We start from the raw sequence: 14,211 nt of genomic DNA, 5'->3' as shown, positions 1-14,211 counted from the left end.
ACATGTATAGGATACTATATCATAGCTGCCAAGTCTCCCGAATTTTAGCTTCATCGCTCGACATCCCGAAAAGTTCTTAAATCTCCCGAATTTTTACGAAAATCACAAAAATCCCTAATTGTCCCTTAAAATTCCCTACTTCATTAAAAAAATCCCCGCTTATGAAAACAATCCCTAAGGAATTTCTTGTGGGGCATCTTTCTTTCCCTTTCGAAATGACGTCACACGTCGTAAATGGGGAAATTCCCTTTTTAAGGAAGTTTTACAAACCCTCTGATGGTAACAAGAAAGTTGTTTGTCTTATCGTGCAGGGAAATGGCTTAGCAGCCAATAGTCCTGGATAATAATTGAAGATTATAGTCACGCGCATGTGGTCAAAATTTCTTTTGTTATAACGTGCGATATAACAAAACACGAATACTGGTAAGCAAAAACATATTTAATCAATTTTAAAGATACTTATTCCGATGAATTTCCTTTCATTAAACGTTCCAGAAGAAGGCCAACTTTTACTTTTTGTACAAGTTGTGTTACGGACATAAATATCGGTCATGGAAAGACTACCATAATCACTCGTGAAATGAAAAAAAAACAACATCAAGCAAGTGTCACAAAAAGTCAGTGTTCTTCAAAAATTGACGGTGTTTTCCTTCACCTTCCGATGATTTTGGGGTCATTCGCTCAGAATGTTTGTTCACAGCGTTTCTGATTGAACACAATATTTATTTTTACATCATTGAAGTTTTGGCCTCCAATTTCACTTGTTTTTTTGCGTAGGAATTTTATTCCCAAGGGTGTAAAACTTCCATGTGTGTAAAATCCCTATTTTAATTTGACTTTAGTTTTTGAGTAGGTATTTTATTCCCTACACTCTAACTTTTATATTTGGAAAATCCCTATTTTATTTGGAAAAATCCCTATTGTATTTATTAGGGAGTGGTTTTAGCATAAAATACGGGTTTGCGCGAAAATCTCCCGAATTTTCATTTTCAAAAGTTGGCAGCTATGCCATATCTCTATCATTCGTTACTTGTCTTTTCTGAAGTGACCCAGGGCTGTTTCAACTCATTTAAAAATTATTTTAATGTTAATGGACGTCGTGATAATGTAATTTGGTACTATGATACCCTTAAGTAGTCAGTGTTCAGTTTTACGAACCTGGTCGGACATGATAAATTTGTTCATAAATGAGGACTATGTTTAAAGGAATATTATATTGTTTGGAACCAGAAGATTAGTTTTGCAAAATCGAGCATTGACTGTGTGGAAATTGATAAACAGGTATATATAGACATTGGGGGGGGGGGGGGGGGAAAGAGGACTCCCCTATTTTTCCAAGCATTTTACATTATCATTTATTTTTTTGTTTTGATTTTGTTTTATACATATGGTTTCTCACATCTTGAATTTTTTTTGATTTCTAATCGGATTCAATTTTTTTTTAATTGAAAAACTTATGTCTCGGAAGCATGCAAATATTATGAGAATATATATGAACTTTGTGAAATATGGGGGCTCAAAATTTTGCTTATTGTGGAATCTTTTTCCATGCAATTAACAATATCGTCCATTTGAGAGTCACAAATAGTGGTCTTTTATAATATTGTATCGAAAATCAGTGTAACTATACTAGAAAGAATAGTTAGGTAATTTTAAATTTATTTTGAAAAAGTTGTTTTTTGAAACGTTGAGGGAAAAAATTGATTCCATGCATAAGAAGTAATTAGGAGAAATAAAATTATTGATTTTATGCAAAAATCTGAAATGCCTGTCGCTCAATATATAAAAGTTATACTTAATGTAATTTCTTCAGATTTGATAGAAGAATGGGAAACTCTTCAAGATAAGCTTGTTAGTTTAACAAATCAGAAGAAAGACTCCAATTATAGTGCAGAGCATGTTCAAGCTGCCTTTTTTGAAGTTGAAACAGCAATGAAAACTTACAAGACTGATTTGAACTCAATATGGAATTGTGCATCTGAAGCCATGAGTGCACTATCTTGCAATGAAGATTTGGAGAAAAATATAATAGCATTACAGGTAATTATGTTCTATTTTACTAAATACGAGATGATTGTATGATGGGTTCACATGTTTCCTACTCTTCTTTTAAAAAACAAAACTTTCTGTGTGGTTTCTAATCAAATATATTTATCTTGCTATCTATTGTAAACAATCTATAAAAGTTGAACTGCTCTTCCTACTGTTTTTTTTTTTTGTTGAAAAATTCAGACCTGTCAACTCTCTGGATTTAGGAGGGAGACTCCAGATTTTTAACCCTTCTTCCTGCTCTCCGGATTTGTTAAAATTTCTCTGGATTTTGGCATAAAATTAGATTTTCCACGAGCTTTCATGTTGTCATAACGTCAATGACTACAATCAGCGTTAGAGAAAACACCCATAGCGGGCAGCCGTGGTCATCATGTCGAGTAACCATAAAAAAAGTATTGGTGATCGCATTTAAGCAACTGGCAAAGATGTGACTTTGTTTACTTAGTGTTTATCTGCAGTCATTTATCTCGATTATCTACCGCCCGGGAGGCAAAAATCCTAGCTATGGCCCTGTCAGAATTTGCTCGAGTACCTCGGAATTGATTCAGAAATCAAAATTCCTCATGCAAAGCTTAAGACAAGCGCTCATGGGCCTGAAACACTTTCAAAATGTCCCGGATCGATCATAATGATGAACAAAACAAAAAGGCAAAATAAACAGTTAAAAGAAAAAATTATGAAAATTGCATTTTATTTGAGCTTCATATTATTTTAATTAATCATATTCCCATAGACATTAATGTGATACATCAAATTTTTAAAATAAATCGAAGGCACTCAACTAAAAACTTATGACGAGTTGAGGGTGAAAAATGATCTTCCCCTTTAAAAAATAAATTAAATATAACAACCCCTTATATAAGGATACAATTTTATCTTCCCCCATTATCGGATTAGGTAGATTACCTGAAGACAGCATTAAACAGTCATGGTACTTAAATTTATTTAGTTATTGATATTTTAAAAGAATTTGATCTGGCAAAACACATGTTAAGTATAGGGAAAGAGCGGTTTGTTTGGGCATACTTGTCAGCCTATAGGGTTGCCACAATTGCTTTAATTTTCTTGTCTTATGTCAACTCTTTGTATTCTTTTGTCCATGAGTAAACACAATAAGCTTTTTGCAAGATATACAAATATTTGTATATCTTGCATTAACAAGTGGAGAGTGACATCATGCCATATAATAAGCTTTTTCATCAGCAGCTTTGTATTAGGTTTTTTAATTGTTTACTCTGATTAAATATGTCATCAGAAATAAAATATCAAACTGCTCTTAACAGTTCAATATGCCAAGGTTCTCAATCACTGATAGCATCCATGAAAGGAAACACTTATGTTTTATGAACAGTATGTAGATGTGATTTCTCTATTCTGCATGGAAAGACTGACATTGAATTATGTTCTGCTCAGGCACAATGCAGAACCTGCCTAGGGAGGGGGAAGGGTTGGAACTTTTTCCTTAATAGATGGGGAAAAAAATTGTGTATGAGGGGGGGGGGAACAGCCATCTCTGGAGAATCTTCGGATTTCTGGATTCCAAAAGTTGGCACGTCTGAATTCAGAATTAAAATTCTGCTATCTTAACATACTTTTAAAATACAATATGGTTGAACCATGTTAATTTGAAGCTGGATAAAAGAGTAGAATTTCTCTTTACATGAAATGAAAATCTGTTTTATTCAGTTAAATGGTGGAAGAATAATACATTAAACCTCTCCTTAGCAGACACTGGTGGGACAAAAAAATCCATCTGTAAAAGAGGGTTGAAAGTTAATCGGGGTTTTTGAAATGCGTACTTTTATTATACAAGGGGAAATTATCATTTGACTATAAAAAAGTGGTGACTGCATCTGAGGGAGGGGATTGTCTCTTGAAAGAGGTTATATACCGTATATATATAAATATTGTAGTAAAAGCATGGAATTTTGTTCAAGTGACCTCACTTGATTTTTTTTTTTCATGCTCTGATGGGGCAGGGTCGTAACTAGAGGGGTCAGGAGGGGCAACTGCCCTGAGCGGCAAAATTTAGGAGGGGGCAGCAGTTTTAGGTAGGAACAAAGAACACCATAGCAAAATCATCAAATTTTAAAGTTATGGAGGCAGGCGGCAAAATATACCATGTTTGCCAAAGACGACAAAAATCCTAGTTATGGCCCAGCCCTGGGGTACAACTATAGTGTGCATAAAATTTGGATGAGCATATATAGGATAAAAGTGGTTGTAATTTGAAGATTAATGGAGGGGAGGATTAATTGATTAAAATTTTTTCAGAGAGGTTCGACATTTCTTTTAATAGTGCCTGATCTCTATTGCGACACAAATATGCTTTGTGAATATTAACCCCTTAACTGCTTTGTGGCAGAAACTGCTCTCTTTTCCCAAGAAGGCTTTTTTTCCCTTCTGTTTTTATGCACGTGGATGTGCTTCCCCCCCCCCCCCCAAAACTTTAAGCAAAAATAAACCAGGATAATGAATAGATGAATACATTAATTCAGGGTTTGCTCTGCTGATCGTCATTGCACCAAACCATGATAAAATATTTCATTTGGTGAATAAACACAAGATCAAATTCGCCAAATTGTGAGTGCCCATTCCGCTTCTTGATGACCAAATCAACCATTTGACGCGTGTTTAAAAATCCGGAAGTGTAATTTTTGTTGGCCAATCATGAACAATATTCAGCAACTTTTGGTACAGTTTCAGAGGAGGGTGGGGGTTGACAGGGGAGATTTCCCTCGCCTGGAACCTTGACCGCACCCCTAAGGGCCTACATGCAAAATACAACCTATTGCATGAACCATTTACTCAATGATAGTCCTTCCCTTGACAGAGATGCCAACGCACGTCAAATAGCTGGAATTTCGGAAGGGGACGCACACATTCTTTTCTAGTTCCAAGAGGGAAAAAAAGTATACAAAGAAACTTTTCTAACTTCTCTTTTCCCCATCTTATCATGATTGTGCGACCTTGAAAACTAGTTTTACTACTTTGAAGTACAGATGAAGTATTTTACTGTATTGTATTGATATAATCCGCGAGTTGTTGAAGAATGGGATGATGTGGTATCCAGTTGCTTCCCGGAATGAGGGGCTGCATGAAAAATTTTCCAATTTCAGAGAGTTTTTTTCTCTGCAGGTTACATACTGGTAATTACAGTATACTTTCTCGGCTATCTACCTGCATTCAAAGACCATCTATACCAGTGGTTCTCAACCTTTGGAGGCCCACGGCCCGGTAAATCTCTATTGTGTAAGCAAATGGCCCAGGCATACACCCAACTAATGAGAAATTAATGGGAAAAACAAAACTGTGAATCACTTATGGTCCGGTGTGACTAGTGTTAGGACCTGATACTGGTCCACAGCCCAATGGTTTAGAGACACTGGTCTGCATAAATTTGCTTCGTTCGTACAATATTGCTAATACATGCTTGTTAGAAAATCGTAAATGTTTGGAACGCCCATTCAAATTGTAAAAAATTTTCCAATATTGTTGTTGAGAGGCACTGAATCTTTAAAAACTCTACATTGAATATTCAAAGTTTTGTCATCTAGCCGCTCTACAGTTATCACCGTTTCACACTGCGAAAATCAAAGGTGTGTATGCAGAATCATTCTTTGGAGGTGCACAAAAATTTCTTCCACAGAAATTTTGGGTCGCTATAACTCTCAGAAAGAATTTCAAATTAACAGATAATATAAGAATGTATTTTTTTTTAATATTTTAATTTTCTGCTAAAATATTTAAAATATTTTTAATCTTTGATCTCCTTGGGGGGGGGGGGGGGGCACTGGTCCTCATGCTCTAACCTCTGTGTTTGCAACCCGTGATTGCACAGTGGTTATCGGCTAAATAAAATTTTCTAAAGTTCCCCTCTTGCTATGACTGGGTCCAGTCATTCTCCTCTGGGAAGCAATAGTGTATAGCTTTTATTACAAAGGCCATAGAATAATGATGGAATGGGAGGTTTTCTTCCCCACCAAGCGTCTTCTATTGAAATTTCCACAAAAGTAGATGGAAAAGTGACTGCAGTCCTGGTTGCCGATAGCATTTAGCAGTTTATGTCCCAACAAAGACTTATTATCTTTTACCTTAATTATCTGACCCTGTGTCAGGACCCAGTCATAGTGAGAAGTGGCCTTAAGGTTTTCCAACCGTGAATTAGCTATCCCCTAAGAAAGAAAAGCTATGTTGCCACAATGATGACACAACCTGAATTTTCTAGCATTTTAGATTGAAATTTCATTGTTGGTTAATTTAGATATAACTCAAAAATTTTGATATTTTATATGGGGAAAATTTAGTTGTTGGAGACTTATACATTGTCACTCCCAAGCCTATGATAATGTTTATATTTATCTAGGACGCTCCCACTCATCCTACTTTTCCTATTTTTTTGGTAAAATGTCCTTTTGTCCTACTTTCCTACTAAATCCTATCAACAAAATCTGTGTAATTGATTTTAATTAAGCAGGGAATCATTGATATATTGCCAAATGTCACAAATGTAGATTGCAATTAACGATTCTGCCACAGCAGAAATTGCATTGTTTTCAAGGGTATGTGAAGGGTATATGTGGACCCCATTTGGTTTATTGATTTTTCATTAGCTTAGTTTGAATGAACAAGTAGTCATTAAAAACTTCTGTCTGGATGGAAAAAATAATTTTGTATTTACTACTTCATGGTCTTGGACAGTAACTAACACATGCATCATTTAAAATTGTGATCTGCATTTTGTGTATCTGTGAAACAACAGCTTGCATTACAAAGTAGTTGGATACATAGGCCTATTCTAGATTTGTAGCATTTAATTGTCTTCTGTATTTTTAGTGCATGCAGAGGCAAAACAAATATGTACAATGCTCAACAAAGAGCTAGAAATGAAAGTGCTTCATTTGTTAAAAACGATTACACTGGTATTGAGCAGTAAAATGTAAACAAATCCCTTTAAAAAGGATGGACAACGCTTTGACTTATTTACAGTGGATGTTGCAATTTATAAATTTTGCACTACTGTGCTTTTGAAAGTAGTCTCGAAGGAGTGTCATTCGTAAAAAAAAAAAGGACACGTCTTTCATAATTTGCTGTGCATTGTTGAAGAGAGTTGACAGACTCTGCACTTTGGAAGTCTCAAAAAAAAAAGAAAAGAAAAAAAAAAGAATGTAATCAGAGATGCTGCTGTACTCTAATTTATCTGGGTCCTTGGCCAAATATGGGTTTTTGGGTCCCTCTGGAGAAAAATTTAGTATGATCCCCCCTATATAATCATTCACTGGTATGAATGAAATGAATAATTCATTTCTAAAAACATGTTCAATCCAAAGGTTCATTGAAAAAAAAGATTAATTTACCAGCTTATAACTAGGTTTTTACTTTCATTGTTTCTACTACTAGGGAAATTTTGACCTCTACTACAAAATTTTTATCCGTCCTTTTCGGAAATTCTGGGTATTTGATGTGCTATCTCTGCTAATATATATTTTGAGGAGAGACAAGAATTATTTGTGGTTGCTAGTACATTGTTTTGGCCACCAAGTCATTTCTGTCATTTTGCTTCAGCTCCAGTGAATCTTATAGGATACTGAAATAGTGCTATGAAAAGAAACTTAGAAAAAAAGGCTATTTTAGGGATTTTTTTATTATGCTATGATTGTTGTCTGGAGGGGTTACCCTCCCCATAGGCATACACAATTTTCTGGGGGGTTAAATTTTTTTTTCTTCTTCTCAGGAGGGGGTTATGTCTTTTTTCCTGCAAAATAACAATAATCTTATTGTTATTTGGGGCGGGGTTAGATTCCAAAACCCCCCTTTGCGTATGCCAACATTTTCCCCCATCCTACTTTTTAGTCCTGCTTCTCCCTATTTTTTCTAATTGTTTGAGTAGGGAGCCCTGCTTGTCTGAAGATCACTCTAATTTTGGCTTTGACAAAATGCTGAATACTATTTTACTATTCTATTTTTATTTATATTCGTGCATTGTATTTTGTGTTTTTAGAATGGACTTGCTACTCTTCAAGAAATGAAGGGAGCAGTGCTGTCTGTTAGTGCCAAAGTACTACGCCTTTCTTCTGAGATTTGCAGTGAGGATATGTCCCCTTTGCGGGATGCCGCTGCAAAGCTGTACCAGCAATGGGAAGATGTTTATGAATTGTAAGTTTATTTCCTTATTCATTAATTTTTTATTTTTTGAGCTTCGAATTTTTGAATTTTTTTATATTTTTTATGTGTGTTTCAATTGTCATTTCAATTGTTCATTTCAATTTCATTGTTCTTTCGTATTTGAGTATTATGAACCTTTTTCTTTTTTCCTCTATCAAAATAAAGTCGACTCGCTTACAACAAACATCGGTATTGCAAATTTTTACATATAATGAAGTTTTTCCATGTCCTGTGAATTTCATATTGCTTATCTATGCAATTTTGATTACAGTGGAACTTTGGTTAATGAGCAGTTTGGTTAACAAGCAATTCGCATAACGAGCAAAAGTTTTGAACAAATGTTGACTTGGTTAATGAGCGATGATTCACATTATGAGAAAAAAATTTGCACTTGGTTTATTTATTTTCACGTTATCACGACTGAGCTGGTGGTTTTTTGCGTCTCCCCACACACGTGTTATGGAATTGAGGGTACTATTCTTCCCAACAGTGTGTCTCCAGTAAGCGTGCCTCACTCAAAAAATTAACACGTGTGAGTATGAATATTTACGATACAAAACTAGATGTAGCATTGCAGCCCTGCATATGTGCATTTGAAGTTTTTTTTTTAAAAATTATGCTTGGAGAAAACTGTGGGTTGATTGCATTGTTGAACGTGACTTTGAGGGGGGGCTAGCTCATGAACAGGAGCCACTACTCATAGAAGAGATTGTGGTGTTTGGGGAAGACCATTGACTGGAGCTGCTTGAGGATGGCGTTCAAGAACTAGTGGTGAAAAATGTCTTGAAGTTGACAGTAGAAAAAGTGGATCTTTTTTGCATGCACCGGAAGAGTTTATGGACAGTCTCATCTTAGGAAGAGAGAAGTAAGGAGAAGTCCCTCACATAAAATAAGATTAGAAAGCTATGTGTAAAATGTGGGAATCTATGCAAAACTCTGTGGAAAAGAACCACCCAAATAAAGCTGTAGCAGCGTGTGAGCAATGAATCTGTCCAACGAACACTGCAATTTTTCATTTCATAGAAATCCTAAAAAAGAGGCAAAAGCAATTGTCATTGGATAAGTTATTTTTGAAAGATGCAAAAAGAATAAGCTTGCTAACAACAGTGAGTTTGTAAATCATCCTAAACGATAGTCTTCCTCTTTTGTCATTTAGAATAAGTTAATTTGTAAACATTATCATATTGCATGTTTATTTATGGCGTTATTTATATTATGTATATTTCATTGTATTATGTATTATTATTGTGATTGAATGCTATTTCTCCCTCTCTATTAGTCATTTTTATGTGAATGAATAGTGTGGAACGGCTTATCCGAGTTTCCATTATTTCCTATGGGGAAGTGTGATTCAAATAACAAGCTATTCGGATAACGAGCACGTTGGCAGAGCGAATTAAGCTCGTTAACTGAAGTTCCACTGTACTTATAATGATCACCAATTTCTGTAAAGTATGCCTATAATGAATTTTCGATCAGTTTTCAAACATGGAATTAGTCACGAATTTCTTTGTAATCATGCTTAAATTATATCTTATCTTTATTATCAGTCTTATATCTTATCTTTATTATCAGTCTTATATCTTATCTTTATTATCAGTCTTATATCTTATCTTTATTATCAGTCTTATATCTTATCTTTATTATCAGTCTTATATCTTATCTTTAATTATCTTCTTATCTGCAGCTGATAATACCTCTTTTCTTGGAAGACATTCTAATAGGGTTGTTTAGGGTAGTGTAAAATCCTATTTTGCTTTTTTTTTACTTTTCTCTGTAGTTTTGTTTGCAGAAAACCTCATTTGGAAAAAAAGTGTATTGACAATATTTATTCCCAGAAATCTAAACTCCAAACCACTTTCAGTGCACATTTGCCATTCTCAGGCTAGATTTGGACTTTGGATGTGATGGTTTCATCACGTGCAAATTAATTTTGAGGATATCCAAGTGCAAAACTCTACTAATTTCTTCAAAAATTGTGGCTATACAGTTGGTTGGAATCCAAAAATAGAAAAAGACAGTGAAGTGTCAAAAAAATTCAGAATTACTTGAAGTTTGCGATTCTTTAAATAGTTCAAAGAAATGAGAAGAAATTTTCCTTTGTCCGTGCTATTACAGCACAGCATGCACAATATAAAAAGCTATTATATTTTGCATGCTTATTTGGCAAAAATGCTTTAAATACAAAATGCTCAAAGTTCCTCAAAATATCAAGGGAAAAAAAGCAACGATTGACTCATATTTTTGTTGGTATATTTAACTACCTGAGATTTTAATATATTTTTAATAAAAATTAAAAACTTAACCTTAATATATTGTTATGAAGTATAGACATTTGAAAAGGCTTGGTGAATGCATGCAAGGTTCGTTTGGCATGTGATTCTTAGAATAGAACAAGATTCTGGGGACTCGGACAGTAGAATTTGAGGTAGAAAGACATGTTTGGAAGGCTGCTGTAGTTTTTTTTAAAATAACATGATCACCACGTATTCTAAGAGATCTTTACGATCTGTCCAGCAAATCTGCTAATGTTAGCAGACATCCATGCCCGAACCCAGACCTGCACAGTCAGAAGCTAGCTTCCTAACCACTAGACTGCCAGGTGGCTAGTTTTAGCAGCACTTCTAGTTTATGTAAATAAAGGCGTTTATTTGTTCTCAAATCCTCATTCCTGTGAGTTTTTGCCCATCTTCAAGTCCCTGGTAAATAGCCTTTGAGAGATCCATGTGACGGGATGGGATGAATCTGGAGACAGAGTTTTGACGAGACCTAGTGGTGACGTGACAAAATTCATTTTAAGAATGCTCAGTTTACTGATAAATGTGTATCTTGCATGTAGAGTGTTTTTTTCCTTAAATGCATAATTGTTTGAGTTATTTAAACAGTTGTGCAGTTTTTCAGATGTCATAAGCGGGTCTGATTGTAATAGATTTAAGGGGGGTTTAAAAGAGGAGGGGGACATTGTCATCTCCTGCCCATAAAATTATCAATGAAGTTATCTTACAAATCTAATATACCATGTTCTGACATGATTGCCCCCTCTTAGTCCTTCAAATCAATCTCTGCCTGTGATTGTAATGATGTGCGTTTTGGTTTACAACAGATGTTTTGAGTAACAACTAGACCTATTGCAATTGGCTATATGGTCACTGGGGTTATCTTGACAAACACAAACTCTGCTCGGAAAATGATTTGTATTTCTATATTTCAACCGAAATATTTTTACAAGTTACTTGTTTAGGAATTTTTATTCTAAGGATTTTCAAAGAAAAAATATAAAGTAGAAGCACATGGATTATTTTGTAGAAGTACCTTGTTAACACACAACAGAAAAGGCCAAAGTAATTATTTGCAGTCATCACAAATTTTCATGTTAAATTAGCGGTTCCAATTGGGGGTGCCTGGACTCCCAGAACTCCATGTTCTTTTTACTGGGGGAAGGGGGGGTGGTCGTCTAGTAAAAAGAACCTGGTTCTACGATTGGTCCACAGTACCAATAGTTAAGCTGTGCAGCACCAAGTTAAGTTGAAAAATAAATAATAAAAATTACTTAAAAAAAGAAAAGTATTAATTAAGGTATCCGACTACCTTTCTTGTCACTTTTCTTTAAAATGGATTTGGAGTGAACTTTAAATACATTTTTTGATAGAAAATGTCTCAATGGTGAAAACAGTGACAAATTTTCGTCTATCTATTATATTTTCTATGAAAAATTCGTTTTTATGTAAAATTTTAGGCAAAATTCATGTGATATTCGAAACACGATTGCAAAAAATTTTATTAATGAAATACTTTGTGATTTTCACAGTGCATTTAGCTAGTAATGTTGCAGGTTATGAACCAAAATTTAAAGGATTGCATGATATGTTCATAAGTTACACCAAAATATGTTTAAGTACGTGTGAATTTTTTGAAATTTCATCCTACATTTTGTCTATAAAACACTGTAATTCAAAAAATATGTGTGATAGACCTTAGATTTTGGTTCGTAACCTCAACAATATATAGCAAAATATCACATTAAAATTTCGTAAGAATGTAATGCATCAGTTTTTACAAATCATGTCATAATACATAAAATAAATGAAAAAAAATAGTTGATCACTTATCAAATTTTTTATTATCTCTATGAATATTATCATTAGGGCTCTGATTTTTATGACCCAAAAATCTTTAAAATATGCAAGCATTTATGACTTAAAAAGTATGAAAATATGACCTAAACTTTAAAAACACATGACTATAATTTTCCCATTATTTCATCTCTACTTTTTAAATTATTACTTTTTATCAAGTTGAAAAATAAACAAAAAATTCATCAGTTTTACCTTTTGCAATTAAAATTCTCTTACCTAATTCAAATGAAAACCATGCCTTATGCACAATAGCTGTTCTTTGGGACATTCTAAAATTGCACTGAATTTTATGAGATAAAGTTTCCAAATGTTAAGTTTTGTTTAAATGTTTTAAGAAAAATAAATTTTCTTTTATTTTTCTGGTTTAAAAAAAAATAATTTAATTTTTTAGTTTCATCTAAGAAATATTTGAGGAAAAGTGTGTATGTTCTATATACCTAACTCATACCTGGTATACTTAATGTCCTGTATGTATATCTAATGTTGTACAGTACATGATGTTTTCATGATGTTAGTACTGCTGTTAGTGTTTCAAATTGTGAGTAAAATGTAATGCTTAAATGTACAGTTCAGTTGGGGGGAGGGGGGAGGAGAGGTCTGGTGCCTCGCTATCTGGAAATACAAGTTTGCTTTTTGTTCATTTAAAATTATGAGGAAGGGGTGCCAAAATGGTTAATTTCCCCAGGTGACAGTGTCAGTGATTGTTTTTGGTTGCAGCCATGGCTGTAGGATCTGTTGCAAGACTTTTCAATGGGGAGATAGACTCAAATTTGTGCCTGAAACTGGGAAAGAAACAGAAAACCAACTTCAGCCAACCATCACTGCACAACCGGTGATATTTGAACTCGGGTCCTCGTGATGCGGATCCCTCACGATGCCAATATGACTGCATGGTGCTTACCATCAGTGACCATCAGTGCTGAAAATATTCCCCCCAAATTCCTGTAAAAAATTCCATAACTTATACTCTGAGCATTTAATCCTCCGAATTGGAAATGGAGAAGAAGGGGGGGGGGGGGGGCAACAGCCCAACCCGAGGGAGTAGAAATTGAATTGTTGGGGGGGGGTGTTTGAAAAAATGATTTTTTGCTTCAAAATATAATGTAAAAAGACATTGAATGTGTAGATTTTTTCAATGTCCAAATGAATAATATCTTTCGCAAGTCATTCAAAAACGTTTGGCATGTCATTTAAAAACCATGCGAAAAGGCTCTTCCAAGAACAAAAAAGTTTCTACTCACGATGAAAAATTTTTCTCTAAAAAAGGAAAAAGACGACTTGTCGCCTGGCAGTTAAGCAGTTAGGGAACTAATCTCTGACTGCAGGTTTGGATTCGAATCTCAGTTTGGACATGGATGTCTACTGACACTAGCAAATTTCCTAGGCACAAGTCATACAAACTGAATACATTAGGATCATGTTTCACTAAAAAAATTCATTGTAAGTGCACACTACATCTCTGACAAAAATACCTACAGATTGAAATTTTCAGTGATAAAAATGACCAAAAAAAATTATATATAGGAACGTCCTCTCCACTTGTCAATACAAGATTCATCGAAAGACATGTCTTTCGAGTTCGTAAATGGGAGAGACGATTAAAAAAAGGTAGTTTTTCACACTTATCGATGACTCTGTGCTGCCCATGTTTTCTTCATACACTGGTTGGATTAAGAAGTGACAAACCATTATATACATATCTGAACTTCATTGTTAAGGAACTACAGTAACCAAAGTAAACTTTCCAATAGTTACTGTTGAATCCCAAAAACCATTTGTTGTTGGCCAGTTTTTCGTCCATTTGCCCAGCTCTAATGAACTTTTAAACTAGCTTATAGCTCAAGTCAGACCCAGTGTG

The 14,211-nt window shown here is 34.5% G+C and overlaps 1 protein-coding gene across 1 annotated transcript in view; it reads left to right on the top strand.

Annotated features, from left to right (window-relative positions):
- LOC149088532 (uncharacterized) overlaps positions 1–14,211 on the top strand; it is an 88,414-nt gene that overhangs the window by 60,917 nt on the left and 13,286 nt on the right. Inside the window, exons 14-15 of the mRNA XM_089248060.1 lie at positions 1,814–2,040; positions 8,054–8,208. Coding sequence (XP_089104186.1) covers positions 1,814–2,040; positions 8,054–8,208 — 382 coding nt within the window. The remainder of the gene's footprint in view (positions 1–1,813; positions 2,041–8,053; positions 8,209–14,211) is intronic.

Source organism: Pholcus phalangioides, unplaced genomic scaffold (genome assembly GCF_987345545.1).
Source record: "Pholcus phalangioides strain wild (caught in Gottingen) unplaced genomic scaffold, Ppha-v1.0 ptg000003l_1, whole genome shotgun sequence".
Taxonomy (NCBI): Eukaryota; Metazoa; Arthropoda; class Arachnida; order Araneae; family Pholcidae; genus Pholcus; species Pholcus phalangioides.
This window is presented reverse-complemented; position numbering and strand designations above follow the sequence as displayed.